The following is a 27,384-nucleotide window of genomic DNA, read 5'->3' as shown; positions in this document are numbered from 1 at the left end:
GTATCCAAAGGAAAGTTTGTTCAGTGGAGCAGACTCTGGGTTAGGTTTTTTCCTAGGACTAATTCACCTTTATTTGCTGGTTGACAAAATGTTGGCCAATGCATCCTCCCTCCAAGGGTGTGGGACCCCATTGCTCTGGGTGTGCAGAGCAGGGGTGTCCCTGCAGGAGGATCTGCAGGCTGGTGGAAGACACTCACTGTCTAGCTTGTTGCTCATCTACAAGGTCATTTATTTCCTCATCCTGTACGGCAAAGACAGGAGAAGGAAACCGTTCCTTGGTCTGGGCAGGATCCCCCTTGGGAACTGCCTCACCTGGCTGGTTGGAGAGGTGAAATGAAATGAAAATGTTTCTCTGAAGTCTGCAAGCAAGACCTTGTGCTGGGCCTCATGCATCTGTGCAGATCAGAGCCCCAGTGCTGTCGTGCTGCCTCTTTGAACTGGGGGGAGTTTCACCCCAGGCAGGAACACCTGGACTCATGGCACAGGGCTCAGCCTGCAGGTTGCAAAAGTACCTGGTTATTTTCATTTCTTTGATACTTGATATACTATCAAAACAACTTATTTCTTTCTCTTTTACTTCCTAGGAATCCCAACAAACTTGCCACTGGCAAGAACATTTATTGGTGAGGCACTGCCAAATCCCCCAAGCTGTCCATGCACAAAGGGGTCGGGTCACCCCTTGTGCAGCCCCCACGGCTGCAGCAGGGCTTGGCACAGGAGTTCTGCTGAAGATGTGAGGGCTTGGTCCTGCATGAGTTTTGCAATGCAGATACTCAGGTTAGTAACAATGTGTTTATACATTCACTTTGTAATAAATAAACACAAAAGTGTGACACTTTTAATCTCTTGCTAAGGCAGTGACAAATGCGTTTTTCCCACAGTTAGTAACCTGTGGATTAGGAAGCCATGGTTTTTATTTGTTTTTAATAGTACACCATGAGGACAGATTAGCATGAAACAATAATGCCATCACATGGTCTCCAAATCTTCTGTGCCAAGACCCCATCCAGGTTCAGCACAAGCAGCATGAGCTTTTCTAAGGAGGCTTGATGATAACAAGTGCTTTTTCTTGCTGGCTTAGAAACTCTAACAAACAGGGCTGAATTTTTAGAGTTGTATGTGTGCAGAGAACATTTCAAAAGGACATTGTTCAGTTATTTGCTCCACTTTTAAGCTTGTCTGGCCTGCACCTGACACAGAGCAGTCCTGCTGGAGCCTCTCACCAGAGCTCTCTTGGGTTTGATGCTCAGCTCACACCCTGGGCCAGGTCAACATTTGCTCATTTCCCAGTATTTTCTTGAGCAGAGCATGGCTTCACACTTGCTTTGCTATTCAATCCTGGTCCATCTGAGTTCTCAGATATCCCTTCTGAGAAATTGATGGTTCAAACTGATCAGAAAGGACACAAAGATTTCATTCCTGTCCTTTCATTACAGGTTGGACCCTGGCAAATGTCATTTGGGAGTCAGGACACAGTAGAAAGCCACCTCCCTCCTGCCCCTCTGCTCTGCCTCTGGTTCAGTAGTCTCTAAGGGTCTGGAAATCCATCCTGAAGTTTCAGAACAATCTTCCTGGTGTTCTCCCTTATTGGGAGATTTCCCTGAGTTCCCAGAGCCAAGGGACATGGTGTGTGGCCCTCAGCATCTGGGGTTCTGGAGGACAGCTCAGCCTTGCCTCACGGGGGGCAGAGAGCAGGCAGGACTGTGGCTCTGCTGCTGTCCTGCTGCCTCCTTTCCCCACCAGCCATGTGAGACAAGTTCCCCTTTTCTTCCCAAAACACTGCCTGGATCAAGGTTTCACAGCTGCTCTGACCATTCCAGAGTGCACAAGACTGGAGTGCACAAGGCAGGACTGATTTTCTCCACAGGTAACACAGGGTTTTAGTGGATCATGAGACTCCAGGATGACTTGGGAGACACGTGGAAGCCAACATCCACCTGCCAGCTGTGGATGGGCTCCCTCTGCTCTGAGGCAGTAACATCTCAGGTCCAGACCTGCACCCAGCAGTGGCATCTCAGCAGTGAACTTGAGATCTCCAGCAGATGGAAGACAGTGGAAGCCTCCAGAGACTTTTCCTACATAAGGCTCTTGTCTTACATCTCTTTGCCCTCATATTTTTGGCTCCTGGCCTGCCCACTCAGCTTCTTTGCCTTGCCCCCAGCTCCTGAAGCAGCCCCAGGGCTGGGCACACTGCCTGCAGGTACCTCCTGAGTGCCCATCTGTATGCATGGAAATAATCCTATCAGGATCTGATGGCATTTGTAAATATTTGCATTTTGTAAGGAAATACCCTGTTTAAACATAGGTTGATATTAATTCCATCTTCTTTGCATTCCCCCACATCCTTGAGCTCCTTCACCAGCCCTGGCCCCTGAGACAGCTCCGCTGAAAGCAAATATGTCAGTCTGCACTGCACAGGGAATATTTTAAGGCTCTGAAAACAAAGTTTCTTATAGCAGAGCTGCCAAAAGTGTAACCACTGCCATGCTAAAATATCCTCTGCCTCCTACATTTGTAACGTGGGAGTCTTTTATATCCTCTTTACCGTTGCTGAACCATGCATTTGTATTGGCAGCAGATGTATATAGACTGGGACCTATTTCAGTGTCATGCAAAAGAGCTCTTAGGTTAAAAGATACATTACAGCTTACTGGAAAGCTTGAAATTAACTGTGTGAGGATGCCACATGAAGATAAAGAACCAGCAATTTTATTGAATTACAATTTTATCCATATGGGCTGAAGGCTTGAACTGTATTAACATGCACAGAGGTCTCCAGTTGCCAAATTAACTATTGAGGTTTTGGGCAATTAGTTGGAGACAGGAAAAAAATATCTGATTTAACTGTTTCCAGACAGTTGAAAGACTGTCCAGAAAAGCACTGCCCCTTCCTACACAGTATAGGACTGACCCAAAAAGAAAGCAGCCAAACACAGCCCTGCTCCAGCCCAGTCTCTGATGCAGGGAGGGCACAGACTTCCTTGGTTCTCAGGCACAGTGGCAAGAGAGACTCAGCTGGTCCCTGCTGTGGTTATTATTAATAGCAAATCCATCAATGTCAGAATTTCAGTGGTCAATTCCTCTGCAGTGCTTACAGACCTCTATAGATTTAAGCAGCAGAGCCAAAGGTGTCCTCAGACAGCCCAGGATTTCCTTGGGTATCTGGCAGTGGTAGACAAATGGTTAATGATTGAAAAACATATAGTTTAGGGGAAGGATGAAGGACTTTCTTTTCTTAATATATATTTTTTTTTCTTAATATATGTTTTTTGCTTCACATCTTAGCTCTTGGCACAGCGTCCCCCGCCTCTAATCACACCTTATAACTGCAGTTTAAATCAAAACCCACAAGGCTGGACCAGTTGGATCCAGTTTCCATTAAGCCATCTGAGCTGTGACTGAGCAGACTTGCTGTCACCACGCCAGTCCCCTGCCTGTGCCTCCACATAAAGAGGCTCCCGTGGCAGGGGAATCCATGAAATCCCGGCTCGGGAAGCATCCCCTGCACAGGCCCTCTCCTCTCCCCCCTCTGCAGGCAGCCGGCTGATGAGGGATGGGCCAGCACGGCAAGAGGCTCTTGCTGGGTTGTGGAACACACCTGAAAAACTTTGGCCATTTCATAGGACCACAAGAAAACAAAAAAATTTAAAAATACGTTCACAAAGTGAAATCCCGTTTTTGTCCCTCCCTGTAATTTGTTGGGTCATTCATGCCCGAAGAGGCTGCTGGTGGTTTTGCTGGGAAGGCACAGCCCAGCCACGGGCGGGTGTGTGGCTGCACAGGATGAGATCCAACCCTCTGCATGGGCACCGCTTCTCCAGCAGGCCATGGGCTGGAGCCACAGCTGAGAGCACTGCCTGGGACCTGCTCTGCTCTCTGCTGGTGCCAGGGAGGGAGCTGCTCCCCTGATTTATAGACCTCAAAAGAAAGTCACCGTTTGTTCCCTGACCTGGCACATCCAGCCATGCACACAAGGATGTGCAGGAAACAATCCCCAGCACACTCCCAGCCACCTCTGCCCTGCTGCTCCCAGGAACCCTGGAACACAGGGCAGAGGGATGGAGGGGTGCAATGCCTCAGCATCACTGGAATATGGTTTAATTCTACTTGCAGCCATTTTGAACACTAAATAAAGGAGGAAAAATAATATGAGCCACAAAAATCCAAGCCAGTCTCTGGAGTCAGATGTGTTTGAAAGTGGAATTGCAGCTGTGACAGGGAAGGAGTGTATTTACTAGCACTTCCTGCCTTCTAAACCAGTCTTAAAAAGTACTGGTTCGGGTGGGAAGTTTGTTTGGGTGAAATTATTGAGGAGGGAATTGGAATTATTAATGGGATTTTTTTTTCTTTCCCTTCATATGTCACTGAACTGCACAAGATAGCCGCAGACTCCAAACTGTGAATCCCTACTCCCAGACTCTGAGCTGCTGAGGTTGATTTTACCACTTCAATAATAAGGGAAAATGATGTGGATTGGTGTCAGAAGCAAGTTATATGGTGAGTGGAGAGGAATGCATCCCCAGAGCCACGTTACTGCTTCAGACAGGGCTGCAGCAGGAGACGGCGCCCGGCTCTCCCAGCACAGACAGCTACAATGAATGACCCAAGAGGCCCTGCTAAAAATTAGTTGAGTTAATTAATTGAGCATCTGTGGCATGGCTACTTTCTCTGCATGCCCTGGCTCTTAGTCCTCATTTCTGAGGGGAGGAAGTGCCATTGGTCCAATTTATTGGCAGTGCTGGCTCTCTGAGGCAGAGGTTGTCGCCCTCAGTGTCCAAAGGTTCTGAGAAACTCATTGCAGGTGCCTGAGCCTCCCCTGGGACTGGGCACTGTTTGACCTTGTGGCAAGGTTTTCAATTTGCAGAGAACAGGGAGAAGAAAATATTCTGGAGAGTTTCTATGCTAATGTTCACTGAGAAATGGCATTGCCTTCCCTCCAACTTCTGCAAGCTCAGGACTGGATATCGGGACTGAGGGCACCTGTGTGGGGTAGGGCAGGCCCAGTGCACAATGTGCCTCAATACCCTTCAAGAATTATGTAAACCCAGTTCTTCAATTTCCTTTTGTTAAGTGCAGCAGGTCAGGTCCTGCTCTGGAAGTCACTGAGCTGTGGATCAGCCACGTAGCTGATGGAAGCGCTGCTGCTGGCCCATGGAAGGGTTTTATTTTTCAGCCAACACATACAGGAAATAAGAAGGTTTTATTTTCTTAGCCATCACTTTTTGCAGCCTGTGTCAAGCTAACAATGGCTGGGTATTTCTCTGAGGTTGTAAAATAAGCTCATTCATGCTTTCCTTTCTCTCTGTTTATTGTAAGAAAAATCTACTGAGCTTCTCTTAGCTTTTGAGGTGGAGTCCGTGGCATGGCACCAGCAGCCAAGCACTGTTCTGGTCAAACATGAGGGCAATGCCATTTGTGTTCCCTCAGCCACATGGATGCAGAGAAAGGGAAATGTCAGTGGGAGCCTTTTGTGGGCTCCTCCTCAGCAAGGGGAGCCTCCCTCCCTCCCTCCCTGCTGCCTCTGCTGTAGCTCTGTGATTTCCACCACGGACAGTGCAGCGAGTAGTGGCACCTTCCCACTGAGTCAGAGCTGAATCACTGCCCCACACCGAGCACAGGGGCCCCCAGGGCTGCTGGAGATGCTGCTTTGGTGGTGGTGGAAGCTCAGCCTGTATCAGTGTGGGGATGGATGGAGGATGTTGTCCCTTGGCACCCAGTGGTGGCCTGTTGTTGTGTGGCATTGAGGTACAGGGGAAGCTGGGGGGGAGATGGTAAAGTGACATCTGTGTCTTTGGAAAGACAGGCAGCCAAAGATTCACCTGACTCCCTGAGAGGGGGCTTGGTGGACGAGTTTGGATGCTATCCCAAAACTTCCTGCTGGTGACAGGAGACCGGTGATGGCAATATTGCCAGCATGGCTGTGGGACAAGGACAGCAGCACTGCAAACAGCTTTACCTGCCAGGAGCACAATGCTTGAGGAAGTACAGCCAAGCATTGGGAAAATCTTGCAGAATTTTCAGGGCAAATGTGGTTGACTATGTGGCCATCCTGGAGAACCCCAGGGACAGCAGCTGGGTATCTACAGCTGCAGGAAGAGGTGAGCACACACTGACACAGGAGTGGGTCCAGTTACAGTCTAAATGTCAGAGCTCATTAGCAACATTGGTGGTCAGACATAGCTGAAAAGCAGATCTCACCAAAAATCAGATGAACCCATGGGCAGTTGGACTTTCCAGGTTTGAGGAGATAGTTTATCTTTACTCATCTGGGCTTAACCCATGAGCACATCCCAGCTGCTTTGCTGACAGCCAGGTCTGGCCAGAGCTGTTTGGCCTGGAGGGGCAGTAGGAATCACATCTGAGGAGGAGGAAGACACACAGGAATGGCTGAGGAAAGAACAAGAAATCTCTCCCATCCCTTCAGCAGATTTGGGGCCTGTTCTTTGGTGTGTTTTGCTGGTCCAAAAGCAGAGCAGCCTCCTGTCCTTAATTCCTCCCCAGTTCTCCCATCTCAGAATGACCAGTATGAACGCCAGCAGCTGGAAGACTGAAATAGCAGCTACCATTGCTTAGGCCCCACTGATTTGTCCTGTGGTTTTTCCATGTCCTTTAATCTCCAGTAAATAATCCCTCACTTCCTTGTGGTCTTTCTAATTCCATGCTCTGTGCTGGTGCTTCCTGTAAACAGCGGAGCTGGTGGCCCGTGCGTGGCCACCGCTGTGTAATTGAGGCCCTCCCCTGCTGTGCAAAGGGCATGTGACAGGCTGTTTGTCAGGATGGGGCTGTGTCCGTGGGCTAAATAATGGAAATGCCAGATTCTCCTCTCCATCGAGCCAGGAGAAGTCAGGGCTGGTTCTGAAGAGGCCATTGGATCATACAGGTGTAAAACCAGCACGTGTCAGAACATCAGACACTCCATGAATTGCACCATTTTTTCTGGCACCATGATTTCTGGCCTCTAGAAATCATGATTGGGCCAGTGCTTGAAAGAAAAACTGGGCTAAATTATAGCCAATGAGGTCCCTCCAGCACATGTTTGCACTGGTACATGATCTCTGGTGCAGGAGCTATGTCCCATGCAGAAGCTGTGACCTTGCTCAGCCCTTAATTGCCACGTCTGTGGTCTAAAATTTTGGGTGGAGAACTAAAATAAATGGAAAATATTAAAGGTCTGTGCTGAATGGAGGCCCTTCCTGAAGTTGGATCCTTTGCACTCTTGTAGGTAAGAGGCCACCAGACCCTCTGGGACAGCAAGGGAGGCTGAGAGGGCATTTTCTGATCAAAATGTCTTCAGGTGCTCTACAGGGGCAGGAGCTGTAAGATTCGTATATCAAATACCTATCCTCAAACTTAAGAGCATTTCTTTTCCCTGGGTATTTGTGTTGAACCAACGGTGGATCACAAGGGTTGTGACAAGAGCTGGGCTGCACTTTTTGGGTGGCACAGCTTTTCCTCCTGTCTGAAATCTCCCCTCTCTGGGTTTCTGCTGACTGACAGATCCCTCCACACAGATACCTGAGTATTTCTGCAGGGACTTCTCTGCTCCCAACAGATCTTGGGCTCTCACCTGTGCCTGTCCTGGCCATCCTTCTGCAGGGGGCATCTGCACATGCCTGGCTGGAAGATGACAGTGTGAGAGTGTCTGTGGAGGTCCTAGTGCAGTCAGATGGGTGCAATTCTGCCAGTCCTGACAACATTTGCAACTTGCAATGTCAGTGCTGAGGTATTTACACAACCATGGGAGGGATCCTCCAACCCTTTACACGTGCTCCTTTCCAGCACAGCTTCTTCCAGGAATCTCCAGGTTTCAATCCATTGGCTATTTCAACCAAATCACAATTTATTTATTTTCTTTTCATAAGCTCCCAGCAGCCAAGCTGTGACAGCCAAGGGAATCCTGCTCAGTCTTTCAGCATTAATGTCTCAATTATCACCACTTCTTCCACACGGGGATTGAATGTCTGTGTGTTGCAACTCCTTGAAGTATTTTCAGAGCTGAAGTGTAAGCAGGGAGTCAGTTTGGAGTGGCATTTTAGGTGCTCAAAAAAGTGCTACGAGGTAAAGCCCAGCCTCATTTGATGGCACTTAATGTCTGTCACCTTGTTTAGAATGGGAAAGTCAATAGCAAATATGCAGCAGAGCTGAGTTTTTCCTTTCATGCTAATGGCCCAGCTGTATCTCACTGTGGTGCTTATATCCCAGGAACTGCATGGATCCTGCAGCTGGCTCATGTGCTGAGTGCCCATCCTACTCCTCACGCTCTGGGGCTGGCTCAGGGAAGTCAGGAGAGCTGATGCAAGGCAGCAGGTGGGAAATTTGGGGTTCTGGCCACTCACACAGCTCCAGAATGGCAGGAGCAATCCCAGAGCACCCCATGGAGATCAGATGGGGAATAAAATTTCCTTGCTCCTTGGAGGAATGGGAATTGCTGTTTTTTTTCATTGCCACCTTTCCCTTGTGAAGTAGCTGCCACATTGTCACCAGGCTGGGCTGTTTTGGCTGGAGCAGCCTTATGCACAGTCAGACTAAAGCAAAACTCCTGTGAGCTGTCTGATGGTTCACCGAGCCCTCCCAGAAGTGTCCCAGGTGGGGATGAAACTCGCCCATCCTCTCTGCATTTCTGCCCGTGCTCCTGGGTCTCCCTGGCCTCGGGCTCACCATGTGCCTCCCCCACTCACTTTGCTCTCACAATGGGGATGTGAGAAGCCTCCAGAGGAACAGAAAGGCTTTGCCCAGGCAGCAGTAGGAGCCCTTCAAACCTGCAGCCAATAATCGTTGCCTGGAGCTGGTCCCTTTGGCTGCAGGCACTGCTGAATTTGCTGGTGGAGAAAACCACTGCTTTGGATCAAAGCACTGTTAAAGGAGACTTCACAAAAGTGAATAGCTCGTGGTCAAGAAGAGCTGCCAGACTCCTGCTTTCTCAGTAACTAATAAAAGTGCTTTTTAACACAATTAATGCGATGTCCTGCTAAAAACCGAGGGAAATTGGAATTGAGACATTTGTATTTTGACAGACTTTGTGGAAAACTTCTGTTCAGACTGGTAGGAATGAAACCAATAAATTTCTGAAGGAACTTTCTGAATTCAGCCTTCAAGATAATAGATAGGCTGTTCTGACTGTGGATAAATAAACCCTGTTTTTATAAGTGCCCAAAGACCTTCAGGATGACGAAGTGGAACATACTTCAAGTCTCCAAAGATGGGAAGTGGCTTCTGAGTCAAATGCCCTCCCGTGCCAGGGCTCGTATTTTAGACTGAGATCACTCTTTTGTGACTTGTTGACAGGTTTTTTGTTGTACTTTGAAAAAAAAAAAGAAGAAAAAAAAAAAAAAAGGAAAATGTCCCAGGCTGAAAATAGCAGTGAAACATTCCCTAACTGGCCAACCTGTTCTTCAAGAAAACTTCCCAGGAAACATAAAGCTCCAGCTGCAGCCCCAAAAACACTGGCTAAGAAATGGGACCTTAAGTAATGATTTCAGTGGAAAAAACCTATTTTGGATTACTATAGCCCCTGCCTGAGCATTGCTCATCTTTGTCTTGTGGTGCACGTGATCACCTCCAGAAGGAAGATTTGGTTCCCACCAGGAAATGCTTAGAGGGTGGACTCTGAGCATGGGAAACTTAACTCACTGCCTTTTTCCTCCCCCTCTCACGAAGAACAGCCCTCCTTGCAATTCCTGCCCTCCCTGGCAGCCATCCCAAAGACAGGTGGTAAAAAGGCTGGATCAGAGCTCGTGGCATTCTGGAATATCAGGGCAGGTCTCTGCATCTGTGCAAGGCCAGGGCTGAACTCTGCAATGAAACCAAGGAGATGCAAGCAGGGCTATGGGTGATGAGCAACACAGAACCCTTAGCACCAAGCTTTGCTTGCTTTGTCCCTCCAGCTGCTGATGGGAACTGGTAGATGTGTTGGCCAGCAAGATATTCTTTATTGGGAACAAAGATGAAGTCAGAGGTGAAGGAAAAAAGAGATGGCACACACACAGAGTGGAGCCCAAACCAGGCTGATGGGCTCTGAACGGGTTCCTGCAGTGGCCACAGGATGGTGCTGACACAATGGTGGGACACCAGAGCAACGTGCCTCGGGATCAAACACCAGTGCAATGGCCAAGGAGCTGAGGCTCAGAGAAGAGGCATCAGCACGTTCTCAGAGCTGGCTCAGGGAACTCTGTTGCTCTGGTTTCAGAGAGAAAATGAAGGGAGAGCAGGTCAGGGCTTGTGATGTGCAAAGGTGATGGAAATGTGGGAGTAACGGGATTTAGGAGGTGAAGTCTTATCAGGTGGTGGGAAATGGGCACCAAATGAATCCAGCCTGTGATAAAGGCTCTACTATTTAAAAATCATGACCCAGGGAAGTAACTTTGCAAAGCTTATGCTGATCCTCTTCTTCTGAGAATGTTTTGATCAGGACTGGTCCCTCCCCAGCAAAGCAGATTCTCTGTTTCATGTGGAAATGAATTCAGGTCTGAGTCGCCCCAGGGATGAGCCAGGATGGCTGCAGCAACCCACCCTGCCTTGGAGCCTGGATTAGGGAAAGGCAGCTTGTCCTTACCAGGGAGCTGAGGGGGATCAGAGAAGGGTTTCAAGAAGGTGCTGAGGCTTTGATTCATGTGCAGAAGATTTCCCGGGAGCAGCCAGACGCGGCAGCATCCCTGCGGGTCGGCACTGGGCTGGTGCCCAGGTGCTGTCTTTAGCCTCTTGGTTTCTGGCTGCTGGGGGTGGGGAGGGCAGAGGGCGGCTTTTTTTCTAGCAGGGGAAAAAAAAAATCAATCTGCTTTCAGTTCAGCAGCTCACACTCGGGCTGGCTGCAAGAAACGTGTGCTCTGCCGCCAGAGACACCGCAGTTGCTACAGCAACTGCAGAGCGCGGAGTCACCCTCCCTCTGCCACCCCCCACTCCCCCAAAATAAGGCAGAGCAGGGAAAGTGATGGTGGGGAGGCAAAGGACCTGGCTGGGACGATCCTCTGCAGCCACGGCCGCTCCCACCCCACCCGGCCGGGGCTCGGACACCGCAGTGTCCCCATCGCTCCTGACGAGCGCTCGGTTTCCAGCTCGTTCAGATTCCGTTCAGCACATCTGCAACCCCGAAGGGGCTGGCAGAGCGCGGTGCCCTCGCAGCCAGCCCACCCCACGCACCGCGTGCTGCGGGACGGGATGCGCTGCCGGGGATGCTGCGGGGAGCCCGAGCAACGGGAGGATAAAACCGAGCTGTGCTGCCATCTCATCACTATTTAAATCGGGCTCTGTGTGGTTCCCAGCACTGTGCCATCCTGCCTCCATAAAAGCTCATGGTTTCCCCTGGTGCTGCTCTCTTAAATATTTAATGACAGGAGGAAGAGCTGTTTTAAGAAACACTTCAGTGCTTCCACCCGAACAGAAGGTTGTTTCAGGTGGCCAGAGCAGGCAAGAAAAACCTTTAGCTGTTAATTTTTCAGGATGCTGCAGCAATTGAAGGGGTGGCAGCACGATGACGCAGACTAGGGGGGAAAAGAGAGATCTTCTACTTGTCTGGAGAGAGTAAGGACTCCTGAGGTCTGTCCTGCATCCTCTTCCTGACTACATGTCAGCATGGCTTGATGTCTTATCCTAAAACACTTCAATGAGACTACAGTTTTGGAGCTCTAGTGAAAAATACTTGAAGTTCACCTGCCTCCAGGTCTTTGTCAGGCACTCTGTCCTCCCCATTCCCTCTGGATGTATCAGATTTGCTGAGTGCCAAGGATATTTGAAGGTGTCCACCTGCCAGAGACTTCTTAAGGATTTATTTGGGTTCATGAAGTGTTTGAAAAGCCTGAGTAAAACTTCTCTGGAAGGAAATGTGTTGTAATGCAAGCCAAATCATAAATCAGGCCATCCCTAACACAGGTGACATGAGGCTGATATGAGAGGGGAAGGCTGTGCTTTCTCCTTCTCCTGTGTCCCAGTGCATCACCCCTGTGTGGACAGCTCAGTTGCTCTGATACTCAGCTGTCAGGGGGTAGGATGGCAGCAGGGCTAATGGAAGTGTTGCCACAGCCCATATTATTTTCCTAATAAAGCCCATTTTGTCATAGGGATGCAGCTGGCAGCAGCTGAAATCAGTGCTCCCGAGCACCATTTCCAGAACAGGTTGGACATAAGCACTCTTAAAGCAGTCAGGTGTCCCAGGCACAGCCCCTGTGGTGGCTGCACCTCACTGTTCCTTGGTGGGAACGGGAAACTCTGCACCAAACCTGCTTGCCAGTCCCAGTCTCTTCCCCTGCAGCCGTGCTGCAATTAGGTTTTCATTTGAATTATGTAAAAAGGATGGTGTCAGTCATTTCTCTGCATGGATTTTGTGGAAGGGCAGCTCAGTAATTTATGTATTTAATATACAAGGACAGCGTTTGTGGAACCTTCTGTTGCTGCCACCCAGGATGAGAAGCAGCCTTCCAAGAGACACAGTGTGGCTGCAGTGGGCCCAAAAAGGTGCAGGGAGCACACCAACAGGTGCTTTAGTGCATTAGTGATTCCAATGGGGACAAAAGATCCTGGTACAGAACCACGGCTAAAATCAATCAGCAGATAAAGCCAAGTGGATTTCTGCACATCTAAAGGCAGGAAAAGAAATAGCACAAGATCCTCTCAGTGCTGCAGAGAGGAGAATTTTACTGCTGCTGAGCAAAGCCCGCGTGCAGCATCTCAGCATCCCGGGAAAGGTGGGATGACCCAGTGGCTGGAGCAGGTAATGCATCCAAAAGAAAGTGGGCAGCGCTGGGAAAGGGCAGCCCTAGTTTTGTGGAGGGTCATTAATTCCCTCCCAACGAAGCACTTTGAGATGTGCTATAAGAGTCCTGGGGATTACTGGTTTGTGTCTCTCTTGCCACCAGGTCCCTGGGTTAGAGAGGCAGGAACCGAAGGCAAGGCTGGGAGCCCCATGCTGTGCCTCCAGCCCTGCCTCTGCAGCACAGCAAGCCTTTCCCTAAAGGTTTGGAAAGGGACTGTGTGGAAGTTCTTTCCAAAACCCCCAAATCAGGCTGCTAGCCAGGGTTTTAACCCTGCTCAGAGGGCAGAACACCCAGAACCTGGCAGGATCAGGCCCTGCTTGTCTCTTTATCCCTCCCCAGCTCTGCTTGAGGAATAACCTACTTTTTTTGCTTTGCAGAAAGAACATCTTGGATTATGTTGCTGCAAATGAGAGGTTTCAGTCATGGTATCGGATGAGCTGCAGGTAAGCAGTCGGTTTAATGTCAGCTTTTTTGGCAGCTTCTTTACTCTCTCTCCACTTTGCACAAACAAACCTCTCTGTAAGGAAGTTAATTTTCCTTTTTAGCCACAGCATTTGTCAACATGGCTTCCCAGTAATCCTCCCTGTGCAGATAAAGGTGAGCTGGCAGCCACACCTCACCTCAGCCTGCTGCCCACTCTGGTTCATTAAGGAATTTTCCCTCCTCTTGCAGGGCAGAAGCTGTGCCCATGAAGGATCCTAAATCCCAGCATGACTCTCAGCTACACTTAACTCCATCCTAATCAGCCGTGTGTAATTAAGGTGCCAGGGAATGAAACCCCAGGCCCCAGAAGGTGTGGGATGTAGGGCCCTTCTGCCCTCAGTAGGCAATCTGGGGCATCATCCACCAAAATCCAGTCCAGGGTATAGGAGGGAAAGAGAAACTTCAAATCACTTGGTCTGGCTCTGTCCTTTCCACGTTCATTCTCAGACCAAAGTCTCACTTTATGTTAAAAACAAGTACCACCAAACCCTTCAGATCAAAGCCTGACACAGGCCAGGATGCACACCCTGTGGGTTGCCAGCTCAGGACCCTGCCCAGGATTCACACTGCCCCAGTTTGACCAGTGAAGGCAGGAGAAGGAGCTGACTGTACCAGGGGAGCAGCACCTACTTTCCCAGCCCCACTGTTCTCCTTCACTGCCTGCTGCTTTGGAAGACTTTAACTTGCAGCCTCCTTAACTGCTTCATTTCTGCTATTTTGCACTACCCCACTCCCAGCAACATCACCAAACTCTCCAGCAGTGTGAAGGCGGGTGAGCTGAGATGCCCCTGCTGCCAAGCTAAACAGCATCAGGGCTCATTTTACTGCTTAGAAATCTGTAAGGAATCAAGCAGGTCGCTGAATAATCCAGTTTAAAAATCATAACAGAGGGGCTGGGTAACTGTATACAGCACTGGCCTAAATTCATACATCAAGTGACAAAGTGTAATGAAAAATTAAAGGGCCCTGCTTGCTACAAGTTGGGTGCTGTGTGATTTGAATCCTGGGAAGCTTCATAAGGAGCAGCTCTGCCTGTGTCCCTCGTGCCTGCGCAGAAAAGCTGCAGGGGTTCACACAACCTGCACAGGCATCAATTTTTTTTCCCCCAGCTTGTGGCTGCTCAAGCTCAGCAGTGCTAAAACGTGACGTGGGCTCGCAGAGGACACGTGCAGCCCGTGGGGTGAACTGCAACCTGAACAGCTCTCGCAGCAGCTGGGGCTCCGAGTCCTTCTAGCAATAAATTCCTCCTGGACAGTGTTTCAGGGGATTGCTAGGATTTGAGGAGAGAGGAGGCTGGCTGGAAGCAAGACAGGCTCCAGGTTTATCCTTGAAAGCCCCTGCGCTGCAGAGCCTGGGGCTGCCTTTGGCAGCCTGCCTGGAGGAAGATGTCAGTGGAGGCTGAAGGCTGCCTCGTGCTGTGTGAACCCACCAATCCCCTCCTCGGCCAGCTAAGTTGGGGATAAATCTCCCTATTAGCAATGCATAAGGCAGGCCAAAATTCGAACAGCTTCTTAAGCAGGAGGTGAATCAAAAGCTCAAAATAACTTAAAATAAGTCCTTTCTGTGCTCCGGGCTAGAAAGTGGTTGTTTTGGAGCTTTCCCATAGTGTGTCTGGCCTGCCTGCCGGGATAGAGGGGTGCTGAGCAAGACAGCAAAATCAGGTAAAAAATAACCCCATCCCCAACGTCAGCAGCAGAGCCGAGAGGAACCAGAAGTCCTGAGCTGCTTCGAAGTTGTGTTAAATAATAAAGCAGAGAAATGAATAAATTAGCTGAGCATCTATTTAGGTCAGCCCTCTCCGTTCCTCGCAGCCGCCTCCGTGCGCCTCCTCCCCGCAGCGATCAGCTGCTCGGTGCGCGGCTCCCTCCCTGCCAACAGCCGGGCAACTGCGGGCTCTGCAGGTGTCACGTCGCCCGCACACGTTCACCCCAGCCTTCGGAAGAGGCAGGCGAGCTTCCCTTTCCGTTGCTGGGGCAGAAAGTGCTCTGGAAAATCCCGTTAAGGCAGCAGGCGTGGGCTGCTCCCCGCCTGCGCTGTCCCCGCTCGGAGCCGCCGGTCCCGCTCCCCGCCCTGCAGCTGCCCCGGAGCTGCGTGTCCCTGCTCGCTGCTGCCAGCCTGGTCATCACCCGGCTGCTTCCCACTGCCAGCTTCCAGCCGCGGCAGCGCCTCCACCTCTGCGGGCCATCGTTCCCCACCTTGCAGGTGCCCCAGGCTCGGTTATGTGATTGCAGTTGTCATCTTTTGGTTTGGGGACATCCAGCCAGATGGACCAGGCTGATTGACACAGATGGAGAATCAGCTTTTAAACCCCTAAGCTCCCCTCAAATCATTCAAATGCTTCCAGAAAACTGGAACGACTGTGCAGTCCTGTAGATATGTCCTTATTTACACGTTTCCCAAGCATGAAAAGCCAGAACCTCTCGTGGCTTTCAGCTATAAGCAAGCTGGATAAACACTGACCAAGATGAAATTTTCTGCTCCGTCTCAGCCCAACTCCTGCTGGTCCTCCCAAACCCCACAGGTAGCTGGAGAAGGTCTCCAGAGGAGCCCAGCCAGAAGCAGCATCCAGGGTGTAGGCAATGGAAAATGAGATGTTTCTAAGTTTGGCCGGGCTTAGCTGGCTCCTCGCAGGTCCCAGCCTGTGAGTCACCGTACGTGGGCCACCAGCACGGCCTCCCCTCTGGAGGAAGGAGTGGAGGTGGAAAAATAACAAGAGGAAACCAGTTGTTAGTAGTGCCAGCTCCAGGGAGAGTGGGAGGAGGTGGCAGTCCTGGGAGAAAGGTCAGGGCTGTATTGTATTGTATTACTGCCTGATTTTAAATCCTGCCCTCATGCTAGGAAGCTGCTTACAGGAACACACTTGTGCAATATGTATGGAGGGTCTGGGCTGATCTGAGGGGAGAATGAAAGCCTCCAACAGCAGCCAGGGGTGATGGAGGATTTGTTTCTGGTCTCTGCTCACTCATCTTCTCTGATTTCTACTGAGCTGGACCTGAGTACCCTGTAAAAAGCAAATTTTGGCCCCTTGCAAACATTGTAAAAGAAGATTCACTTTTCAGATGTATTGGGAACAGACACATCCAAAAATAAAATAAAAGAATGCAGGTGTCCAGCCTCTTCTGGTGCCTCAGCTCTCCTAACTGGTGCTGACTGGAATACACCAGTGGGGGACACAAACCTCAGCTACTGTTCCCTTGTCCCTGCCATCAGTCCAGGAACACTTGGCAAGGCTGTGCTGTGACACCTCCCCCTCCCACAGGGATATCTGCAGCTGTAGATCAGCACTTCTGCTCTCCATTGCCTTGCAAGAATTCCTTTTCTCCTGAACCCTCCCATCTGACAATTGCCACCAGTTGCCAGTGATTTTTCTCACCTCCTATCCCAAATGCTCAGAGCCAGCTGTCTCTCTGCTGGTAGACTGGCACTTTCCATCAATGAAACCATTTCTTTATGCCCTCAGGGAAATTATAACAGCTGTCAGAAGGGAAAAAAAGGCACAGCCAGGTAGGATGCCAGGTCAAGGGGGAAACTGCAGTGTGAGACTTGCTGTGACCCGCTGGTGATGCCCCTTCTCCCTGAGCGGGACTAATTCTGCCCCTCAGAGCCGGAGCGGGATCTGTAATGCTCAGGCTCCCTCTAGTGCCTCCGTGCCCCGTTGTTCCTGCCTTCCCTGGATGTATCGGCCATTCCTGCCGTGGCCCCGCTGCCCTCCGGCATCGCTCGGCTGCAGCACAGCCAAGCCCTGCTTGCTCTCGGGCTGGGAACAGCCCCGACATCGCCCCGAAGCCACCGGCACCTCTTGGGGAGCTGCCAGACCGCCCGGTGCTGGCTCTGCTTGCTGGGGTGAGGGAAGGTGGCTGTACCCCACAGGGGCTCCCACTGACAGGGCACAGCCCTGCACGCTGCAGCCGCGCTGCGGTGCTGTCTGCAGAGCCAGTGGGGATGGGTGAAGTGCCCCAGCTGCCCTGGGAGCAGCCCAGGGGGGAAATCCTCCGTGTGAGCCATCAGGATAGCCAGAAGCATCCCTGCACTCTCCCCAGTGCTCAATACCTCCCCACGAGGCAGCAGTTTGTGGGGTCTGTGCCAAGAAAAGTCAGCCTGATCAACACAGAAAGTGCTTACCACTGGTTTTGTGTTCACTGGGGAGCTGTGCTGTCACACTGTGTCCAGCATCCTCCACGAGCATGGCCTTTCCTTGTCTTCCTTGTCTTCCTTCTGTGGAAATGGGGAGGGAATTTCTCCATGTTTTGGGGAATGACCAGAGCCAGCCTCTGTGGAAGGCCCTGTAAAACCCAGCCTGGCTCGGCTCTGGCACTGGCACCGTGCTGGGCAATGGACAGTCCCTGGCACTGCTGAATTGCCCCAGCAATTCCTTACCCCAGGGCAAAGCCACCTCACAAGGAGGGAGGAGGCAAGCTGGGGAGGCTGCTGGAATGGGTGTCAGCATGAAAACTGTGACAGACCTGACAAAGCTCAAACAGCATGAGCGTGCATGATGCCAGGACAGTGACCAAGATACAGCTGTCAAAGGCACTGTGGGATTTTCATGCTATGATTTTTTCATAATTGTTTTGCAGCTGGAGTAATTACCATCCTATTTAATGAGCACAGCTCCTGTAGTAGAGGACACTTGGGCCAACGTGCACTAATTAAGTCTGTAATCACTAGAAGCATGACTGAAGGTTTTGAACTGGCCAGTGGTTCTCAGTAACACCATAATTAGAGGCACAGCAGCTCATCAGGGCACGGGAAAAATTCAAGGGGGCTTGATCAGCCAGCAGAGCACACAGGCCCTGGTCCTGCCTTGGATCAGCCTTTTCACCTCGTTCTCTGCTTTGGTTTGCAGTGATTTATAAACTGCCCTGCATATGTTACACTCAGCCCCATGAATGTTCTTCCACAGTTTTATTTTATTAATTTGGCTTATGGATCCTTTCATCACCTGGGCATTGAGCACAGCTTCTCTAATCCTCACTTGTCTGACTGCTCATCTGAGTGGCCCCAGCAGCAGCTGGGAAAGACTCCCAGGGAGATCCAACAGCAACAATTGCAGTGACACCCTGAAAAAACTTGGAAAAGGTGGATGGAACCGTAAAGTAAACCCTCCTGTTTCTTCCTGTGGAGGAAGGCTCAGAAATTAGCTAAAAAGATCAAGAGTTTTCATGCTCTAATTGGCCAAGCTCAGGGGGCTGGCAGCCTTTCTGCCATTTGAAATGCAATGGAGCAAACACACCTCTGGGATTCAGCTCTGTTTTCCACTGAGCTTGGCTCTCTGTCTTATCAGGAAAGTCAGGAAAGGTTCCTCTCTACTGTTGGCTGCAATTAGCTGGCCACAGTGATGTACAAATATTTTAAGACTGGAGCTCACTACAGTGGAAAGAATTTTAAAAAGCAACAATTTTTAAAAAAAACTATTTTAAAAAATCAGATGTTTGCATATCAAGGAGGATTTTGAGCAGACCTTCATATTCCAGCTGCAAAATGCCAGCAAAAGAATATTGCTATTTTCATCTATTTTTACAAAACAACTGCCCAGAATGGGGGTGGGGCTGGGAAATGAAGCCAAATACATTTTGCATCTTAGGTCTTGCTCAGAATAAGAGAAATACTGACATTAAATTGCATTAGCTTTCTTTTTCTTGCCTACTTTCATTTCACTCTCATCAGTGTTACCCACCTACCAAGGACAACCTATTTTCCCGTTTTTATAATAAGAAGAGCTTGTTTATAGCTCTCTGAACTTGAGGCAGAGTAGCAACTGCTCTGCAAGCAATCAGCCACTGAAACAACGTCCAGTTCACTCTCTGCACTGGCCATGGGGTGTTTGGTCTCTGGGCAATTTTTTCCAGTCTGGGTTACTGTAAGCAATTCACTTGTGCCTCTCACTGTGAAATAAAGGCAGTGCCATCAAAAGGTGGCAGTCTGTTCCCACACCACACAAGAGCCTGGGCCTTTTCTGCTCATTTTTCAGAGGTTCCATGTGAAATCACAGCAGCCTTGGCCACAAATGCTGCAATTGGCCAAGAGATACAACCCCAGGGGCTTGGGCAAGCCTGGCCTTCAGTTCCCCTCATTCCTGTGCCCCAATCCATGAGCACGACTCTTTCCTTGGACACCTCCAGGGATGGTGGCTCCACCACCACGCTGGGCAAACCATTGCAATGTCTACATTGGAAATTTCCCATCACAGTCGTCATTTCAGTCCTGCACACCAAACTTCAGTCCTTGTCTTCCGCAGGAGTGAAACTTTAACCTCGCAGCACGGCCAGAACGCGGCACAAAGCTGCACTGTGCCACGTCTTTGCTGGCCATGGGGGGTTTGGGGTCACCGAGGTGGCACAGCTTTGTGTCTGAGAGCGAACAGAGCTGCTCGGGCCGCTGCTGCTTCACACGAAGAAAGGGAACGCCATTGAGTGAACCCGCCCTGGGGAGCACTGTGCATGTGTGACTGTCACCCGAGCGCGGTGAACGCGCACACAAACCGAGCCCGGACTCCGAGGGGCCTCAGGCTCCGCGGGGATCGGGCAGGGCGGGCCCAGGGCGGCCTCGGCTCCCGGCCCGCGGAGGCCATGGCGGGGGGCGCCTTAGTGCGGGGACCGCGTTGCTGGGGGAACCGCGCCGCTGAGGGACCGGGTCCGCCACGCCGCCGGGTGTTGCGGTCCCGCCGCGGCCGGGCCTTCCCGCGGCGGGAGCGGCCTCAGGTCCCTCATGGAGCGGAGCGGGAATGGCGGCCGCGGGAGCCGGGGCGGTGCGGGCAAAGAGCAGCGGCGCGGGAAGGGAACGGGGAAATTGCCGGGCGGAACTGCAGGACACGGGGTTCCGGCCCGGCCCTGATTCCCGGCAGCCCGCGCGGTGCTCCTTCTCTTCCGGTCCGGCGGTGGCGGCGAGCGCGGCTCCGGTGAGGGCGGCCCCGGCACCATCCGGCACCATCCGCGGCCATCCGGCACCATCCGCGGGCCGGGCCGGGCGGAGGGGCCGGGCCGGGCCGGGCTGGGGAGCGGGGCCACGGCCGGGGCTCGGGGCCGGGCGCGCTGTGCGGGAGCCCGGCGCCCCTCGGCAGCCGGCCCGGCTGAGCCGTGTGTGTTTCTCCCGCAGGTGCGACCATGGCCAAGTCCAAGAACCACACCACGCACAACCAGTGTGAGCGGGGCGGGGATCCCGGCGGGGCTGCGGTGACGGCAGCGCGGCCTGCCCGGGGGTTGGGGCGAGATGAGGCGGTGCTGGGCGGAGATCAGTGCGGGTTGGAAGGAGAGGGATGGGAGCCGGGGCTGGTTCGGGCTCAACGCAGAATTAGTATATAAGTAATAAAATAGGAGCTTTTACCTTGGAAAACCGGGGGTCAGCCTCTTATCAGCAGTGGGAGGACAGGATGCAGACCCAAGCTGTGCCATGGGAGGTTTGGGTTGGGCAGTAGGAAGAATTTTTTCACAGGGAGGGTGCTTGGACACTGGAATGGGCTGTCGGAAGAGGTGTGGTGTCGCCGTACCCGGAGGTGTCCAGGGCAGGGCTGAACGTGGCACTCGGTGCCCTGGTCCGGTTGGCTGGGTGGACTCCAAGGTCTTGGAGTGGTTCCGTGGTGGTCAGCACCAGCTGAGCAGGCAGAGGCACCTTTCACAAGAGCAGGCAGTGACAGACACAGGGGAATGGCTTCACACTGACAGAGCAGGCTTAGGTTGGATATTAGGAAGAAATGATTCCCTGTGAGCATGGCACAGGTTGCCCAGAGAAGCTGTGGCTGCTCCATCCCTGGAAGTGTCCGAGGACAGGGCTTGGAGCAGCCTGCTCTGGTGAGAGATGTCCTTGCTCTTGGCAGGGGGTGGAACAGGATGCTCTTTAAAGTTATTTCCAGCCCAGACCATCCTGTCATTCTGTGGTGTTCCTGAAAAGCTTCCTCCCTGGGATCCTGTGCAATCCAGAGGTGGCCACAGTGGTGAAATAGTTCATGTTTGGGGTCTGTCACCAGGGCTGTGATTAGCAGGGGTCACGAGTAGGTTCTGCTTGGTCCTGCACAGTGAGTGAGGTGCCCTGTGACCCTTCTATTTATTGGTGAGTGAGGCCTCTTGCTCTGCTGCTGTCAGGGTGCCATTAGTTAATGAGCTCCCCGAAATCTTTGGGTTGGAAGGGATGAGCACAGAGATGTGGTTTTAATTGAACTCTAGTTTGGATAGGAAGGGTTTGAAGATTGTCTGTTCCACATCATTTTGATAGTCAGGTGCACTTAAAAAAAAAGAAACTACTGCAGCTGCTAAATAATGGCAGAAACTGAATTTCAGTAATTGTCTTGTTTTCCACATAGCCCGTAAGTGGCACAGAAATGGCATCAAGAAGCCCAAAACCCATAGATATGAATCTCTCAAAGGGGTGAGTATTTCTGCTGGTATTCCCAGGCTGATGAGCCACTGAGGCTTAACTGTGAAAAAAACCCAGAATTTGTGCTTTTTGGCTGACACTTTTTTTGCAGACAGAGGCCTGTGTTGCAGGGGCTCGGGAGCACTGTGGGGTTCAGTTCTTTTGCTTTCCTGACATGCTGGGATGTTTCTAACCCACATGAAAGCTGCCCTTGCATGTCTGTGAAACTGCATTTTAGTCAGTGGCCAGTTTTGTCCTTGTCCTGTTCTGGTGGCTGTCACTGGGTGCTGTTTCCAGTAAAACAAACACTTGCCAGTTAAATGGTTCCTTTCCCTTTTGAGTCCTGCTGGGTCTCCTCCTCTCCTCATCCTCTGCTCTCTCCTTCAGTAATGTTTTACTGTCTGTACTAATCCAGATAATTTCACTTACAGGAAATTAAAAAAAATAAGAGGAATTAGCATTTCTGGGCAAAACACGTGAAAGTGACAGCATGTTGCTTTTTCTGAGATTATCCAAATGGTTCAACAGGATCTTTTTCCACACTTGAAAGCAAAAACAGTAAATTTTGTGTTATGGGAAGGTTGTGATTTTATTTCCTTTGTAGATGTCGCAATCTACAGAGCTTTTTGGAAGTGATGTAAAAATTTGTCTTCTGCAAAGCTCAGGGTTCAGTCCTGCCTCTCCTGCAGCTTTGCCCATTCTGTTATTTCTTTATGTTTATTGCTGGAGTTTGGGATTTTTTGTTTGTTTATGGTGGTTAAGGAAAACAGCTGTTAAAGCCTGGTTGCAGATGACTAAAATAGTCTTGTTGAAAAATCAGAAAAGAAGTCTGAACTAGTCACAGCCCGCATTTGGGAATAATTGGAACAATATGGAGCTGCAAATGTTTTTATAGATGTCTCTTCTGCAACATGGCTTATTTTTCCTTTCTTTTTATAGGTTGATCCCAAGTTTCTGAGGAACATGAGGTTTGCAAAGAAACACAACAAGAAGGGGCTGAAGAAGATGCAGGCCAACAATGCCAAGCAGGCAGCTCAGCAGGCTGCTCAGCAGAAAAAGGACTGATGTGCTTTAACAAGAGGACCCAGTTTTTTACTGGCATGTGTGTTACAGCATTTTTTTAAAATAAAATTGTATGTAACAAAGCCTTCAGCTCCTGAATTTGAGGAGGGCCCTCCAGAGGCCTTGTTTGAGTTGTATTTTAGCTGCCAGCTGTGCATCAAGCCTGTGAGTAGTGATCCAGGGGAGCCTGACTGGCTTGCAGTTCCCTCCTGGATCCTGCTTGTGCTTTTGAAAACTGGGGTGACATTTCCTTTCTCAGGTACCATGACTTCAGTGATAATTCCTGGTGCTGGTACAGCAAGGTGGTGTTTCCAAGGGCTGTTACATGTCTGCTGCTTTGCTGTGTGGTTCCCTGCAGCTGTGGGAATCCAGGGAAATGGGAGGGGAAGCAGTGCTGGCTGTGGTGCTGGAGTTGGTGTGTGTTGTGTCCTGAAATGCCTGTAGATACTGAAGCATTAGTGAAGCTACCCGTGGGAATATGTAATGGGTTTAGGAATGTACAAAATGCACATTTTTAATAGTGACTGATTTTAGGGTGTGCATTTCACTCCAGTAACAAAAGTACTGCCTGATAAAACATGCTGGCTTGGGGAGATGAGAGGAATAAAATGAGGGGAGGAGCTGAGCCTGGGCTTTGCTCCTGTTTTGTACATCAGGAGAAGGCTTCACTCTCCAGGGCCCCCCAAAGCTGACTCAGGCCCTGCTGTCCCCTCCTGGCGGGAGGCACCTGTTGGAGTGCAGCCGCCTGCTCTGGAACTGCAGTTCCGGCGCTTGTCCACCCGGTGGGGTAAATCAGCAGGGCTGGACGTGTGCACAGACCTGACTGCAGTAGAGCAGAAAAACACTTGTGGGATGAAAAACAATTTTAATGGAACATCCAATTCATGTAGTTTGTTTTTTGAATAGTTTAGCCAATTCCCTAAATTATCTGTGTTACTTTGAACTCTTTCCAGCTTAAATTCAAACATCTCCCCAGTTACCACTTTTTAATTGTTTTTCACTGATTAGGAAAACCCACCCACCCCTAAACCAAGCAATATAAAGAGATTTACCAATTTGAAACTCACAAGTCAAGGGGGTTGTAAAGTCAGGGGTGTGTGTAGCCCTCAGCTGTCTCATTCCTGCTGTGTGCATCTCCTGGGCTTTTGTGGAGGTTGGTGTTGTCAGCCTGTTACAAACAAGTGTTGGAGGAACTTAAAGGATCACCAGCAAAGGTATCAGTAAAAACCAGGTTTAATACTAAGCAACAGCATGACAGTTCATTGGGAAGGATCACTGTTTGCTAGATGATTAAGGCACACAGCGTGGAGTTGTTGCTGGTATTGATGGGGATGGGAGTGGCTGGTCCAGGGAGGGTCAGTGTGGTCAGTCTGGTGTAGATATGTGTTAAAGGAGTGAAAGGAAAAAACCTCTGAGCAGAGCACTTGGTGTTTGTCAGTCTACACCTTTATCTGTGTGTCTGCAGATTTTCTACCTAGTGTAAGTTCTGCGTTTTAAATCTCTAGCACTAAAACTTTTCCATAAGATAAAGGTAAGAAGGGAGATTTCGCCTCAACCCTTTGATGTCTTCCCCACAGTGCTTGTGTTGTGAGAGTAGCTCACCCACAAGATGCATTCTGAGGGAAGAGAGAGGCAAAGCTCAGGCTGAGAAGAGGATGTTGGAATGTTAACAAGAAGCAGAGGGCAAGATTTGGGCTTCCTGTGGCTGCAGGCAGCTCCCCCAGGCCTGCCTTCAGAAGCAGCCTTTTCATCTCGCTGCCCTTCATGCTGCCCTTCAGTGGGACAGCTTCCCAAATAAGGGCTTGCTGACTTTCTGACCAAAATAGCGGCTGCGTGACAAAATGCAGCCCAGAGGAACGTAACCTTAATCCAGGCATCATTGTGTAGCAAGAGACAGGAATTCTGTGAGCTTCCACAGGTGTCAGGTTTGTTGTGTGCTCCCTGCACACATGGTGGTTCTGCAGGGCACTGCCTGCAGTGACATCAGTGACCACCTAGAGCATTTGCTAACCCTGTGGCACCTGTGTTCACAGCTTGCCTCTTTGTACAGCTGTCCCAGCCCTGAAGGGGAAGCTGTGGAGGGGAGTTTGTGCTGACTCTGCCTCCGTGTGGGTCTCCATCCTCTTTCTCTGGCCTTGTGAAATTATGTGAGTTCTGTTGGTGAAGTGAGGTTGGAGATCCTTTTTGGGGGCATTACGTGTACAGAGCCCAGGAGGGGGGGACCAGCAGCTGTGGCCCACTTGAAACTATTCCTGTTACACAGAGCTCTCTCATCTTTGATATTTCAAAACTGCAAAACTCTCATGATGAAATGTTTGGTATCCTGCAGGAAGACAATGAGCTCCAAAGCATCTCAGTGCTTAACAACTGCTGTACATCAGCTTATACATGTCATTCTTGCTGCTGCTGTACGTCATAGTTGCTGCAGATTATTTCTCCCCTTTGCAATTAAGAGGACTCAATATCAAGTTCCAATTTGGCTCCTTTCTCTGCTTTGACTTAAAAAAGAAAAAAGGCAAAGGGCGTGTAACCAAATACCAAATCATCTCATTTGGCAAAGGTGAGCCATTGCTCTGAAAGCCAAGAGCACAGAACAGGGTGGGGGGGTTGAATCAAAGCCCTGCAAAATGCTCTGGTGGCCAAGGTGTTCACAGGGACATGGATGTTCACAGCGATGATAAAAAGTAGGGCTGGACACGTGTTGCTGTGTCCCCCTTTACTGCCTTTCAATAGTGTGGTCAAAAAGAGGCTGCAACAGAACATGAGTTCTGCTTTGCCCAGTTTCGAGGCTGCTGCAGGTGTTTGTACACCACAGGGGCTTTGGCTTGGTGAAGTGTTTATCTGATGTACCTTAGCTCACGTTACACTGCCCCTGCCCTTCTGGCAGATTTAGGCAGAGGTTTTATTAGGGCAGTGAGTACAAAATTTCATCTGAAATTCCTGCAGTCACTTGGTTCACACAGCAAACTTTTATTGAGGGCTGAGGAGAGGTCTCAAATGTGCTGATAAAGCTGCAAACCAGGGCAGGAGTTTAAATCTGCAGCAAAGGCAAGCAGATAAATGGCCTGAGAGCTGTGGCAGTGTCTGGTGGCATGGGCTGCTGTCACCTGCCTGCACAGCTCCTGTCTCTGCTGGAGAGGTAAGAGCACACAGATCTAGGGACTGGTTTAGACACTGGTAAATTACTTTTTTTCCTCATAAAAAAAAAAAAAGTTAATTGCGTTTTCTTCCCCAGACAATGTGCACTTGTGTCACATTCCTTAAATGCTTATGGACACCAGAGGTTCACAACATGTGCACTAAAAACTGCAAACTGATTTGGAGCTGTGCAGATCCATGGATTCCTCAGGGTGGTTTTCATTCACTGTTAGCACATCCCCTGTGTGGGGGCTCAGCCAGGCTGCCCCTCCAGGGGGAACTGTTTTTTCAGCCTGCTCACCCACTCACTGGCCTGTCATGTCGTGTTACATTCCTTGTGCAGTTGTTCCTGTGTTTTAGCCAGCAGTGAAATCCACCCACAGCTCCTCACCCTGCAGCATTTGCTGTCTGTCTGGGAGGACAGGCAGTGTGTTAAGGCAGGCAGCCTGGCAGCAGCTTTCCTGGCTTCCCAACCTCTTGTTCTAAGGATGGGGAAAGCCTAAATAGTCCCAGTATATCTGCTTTTCTAGTGGCAAGTTTTGGCTGCTGCAAGACCTTTGTCTTCTCTCTCCAGCCACCACTTTCCCTGCTTTACTCTTGGAGAAGGGTGGGCAGCAGGTGAGGCTGTGGCTTTCTGCTGCCAGTGCCATTGAGCCAAGGGGGAAGAGCCAAGACACAGGGCCAGGGGGCTCTTCCCAGCCATCCTTTTCCCTGGGTCACAGCACAGTCCAGGCCACCAGGCTGACTGAAGGGAAGGGGTTAACCTTATTTTCTCTCTTGTTCACCCTCCAGGGAGCCAAAGCCTATCAGTAAGCAGTAGAGAGTATCTTGGAGAAGTGCTTTTTGGATGCTGGGATTGGCCAAGACAGAGGAGGATAAGGATAAGGGGGCTGTCAGTGATGCCTAATGTGCTGTGAGTGCAGGTGTGGGGTGGCCATGGGTGTGGGGACAGCTGCCATCACCTCAGCTCCTGGATGAACCCCAGCTATTTGCAGCTCTGGAGGTTCGCAGGCCTGGGATAAAGCACGAGGACATGCTGTGTCCTCACAGGTGGGAAACAACTGCTCCTGCTACACTGCAGAGGTGGAAAATGTTTCTTTTTCATCTGTAGGCTAGAGATTAGCTGGAAACAGAATCTGTTAACACCTGGGAGCATTTCCTGGCACAGGGTTCTTAGACCCATATTTCCATTGCCTTCTGGTGTACCTGCAGTCCTGCTGAATCTGGGGCTTGGAACCCTTGGGGAGACCCCTTTGAGTGGGTCAAACAGATGTTTGCATTAGAGCTGTTTCCAAAATACCCTAGTTTTCTAGCTGACAGGTTCATTTTCTTAGTTTTTCTGTTGTTATAAGCCTTGGTTGAGCAAAATATTTAGTGCTGCTTGTCCAGAGGAAAGACACAGTCATGTCCTTGCAAGCTATCAACCACCTCTCTCATCCTGCTTTCCTTGAACTGCAATATTTCATCATTGCTATAAAAGAGGTTGTGTCACAGCTGCTTTAGGGTGTTATTTCCACAGAAGTGGGGGGAAAAAATAATCTGTTTTGTGGAGGAAAGGCAGAAGGACAACCTGCAGAGCTGGGACACTGGCCCAGCAGCGTGGCCC

At 50.4% G+C, this 27,384-nt stretch overlaps 1 protein-coding gene and 2 long non-coding RNA genes across 4 annotated transcripts in view; 2 read left to right on the top strand and 1 right to left on the bottom strand.

Moving 5' to 3' along the window:
* LOC135307882 (uncharacterized) overlaps window positions 1-764 on the top strand; it is a 268,237-nt gene extending 267,473 nt beyond the window's left edge. Inside the window, exon 14 of the long non-coding RNA XR_010368481.1 lies at window positions 585-764. This is a non-coding gene — a long non-coding RNA (uncharacterized LOC135307882). The remainder of the gene's footprint in view (window positions 1-584) is intronic.
* Window positions 765-14,671: 13,907 nt separating this feature from the next.
* LOC135307881 (uncharacterized) lies at window positions 14,672-20,692 on the bottom strand. 2 transcript variants are annotated; one of them, XR_010368479.1, is made up of 4 exons: window positions 20,553-20,692; window positions 17,352-17,444; window positions 16,603-16,703; window positions 14,672-15,503 (listed from the first exon to the last, which is right to left on the bottom strand). It is a non-coding gene; the product is annotated as an uncharacterized LOC135307881 (long non-coding RNA). The 2 variants fall into 2 exon arrangements; XR_010368480.1 differs by lacking the exon at window positions 14,672-15,503 and adding an exon at window positions 16,042-16,230.
* On the top strand, window positions 20,016-22,723 carry RPL29 (ribosomal protein L29). The gene is made up of 4 exons (XM_064432455.1): window positions 20,016-20,127; window positions 20,325-20,369; window positions 21,526-21,590; window positions 22,518-22,723. Exons 2-4 carry the CDS (start codon window positions 20,333-20,335, stop codon window positions 22,641-22,643), a joined length of 228 nt encoding a protein of 75 aa, XP_064288525.1. The 5' UTR covers window positions 20,016-20,127; window positions 20,325-20,332; the 3' UTR covers window positions 22,644-22,723.
* Window positions 22,724-27,384: the final 4,661 nt, after the last annotated feature.

This window comes from Passer domesticus, chromosome 9, assembly GCF_036417665.1.
Source record: "Passer domesticus isolate bPasDom1 chromosome 9, bPasDom1.hap1, whole genome shotgun sequence".
Lineage (NCBI taxonomy): Eukaryota > Metazoa > Chordata > Aves > Passeriformes > Passeridae > Passer > Passer domesticus.
Note: the sequence above shows the minus strand (reverse complement) of the source record. Positions and strands in the feature narration are given on the sequence as shown.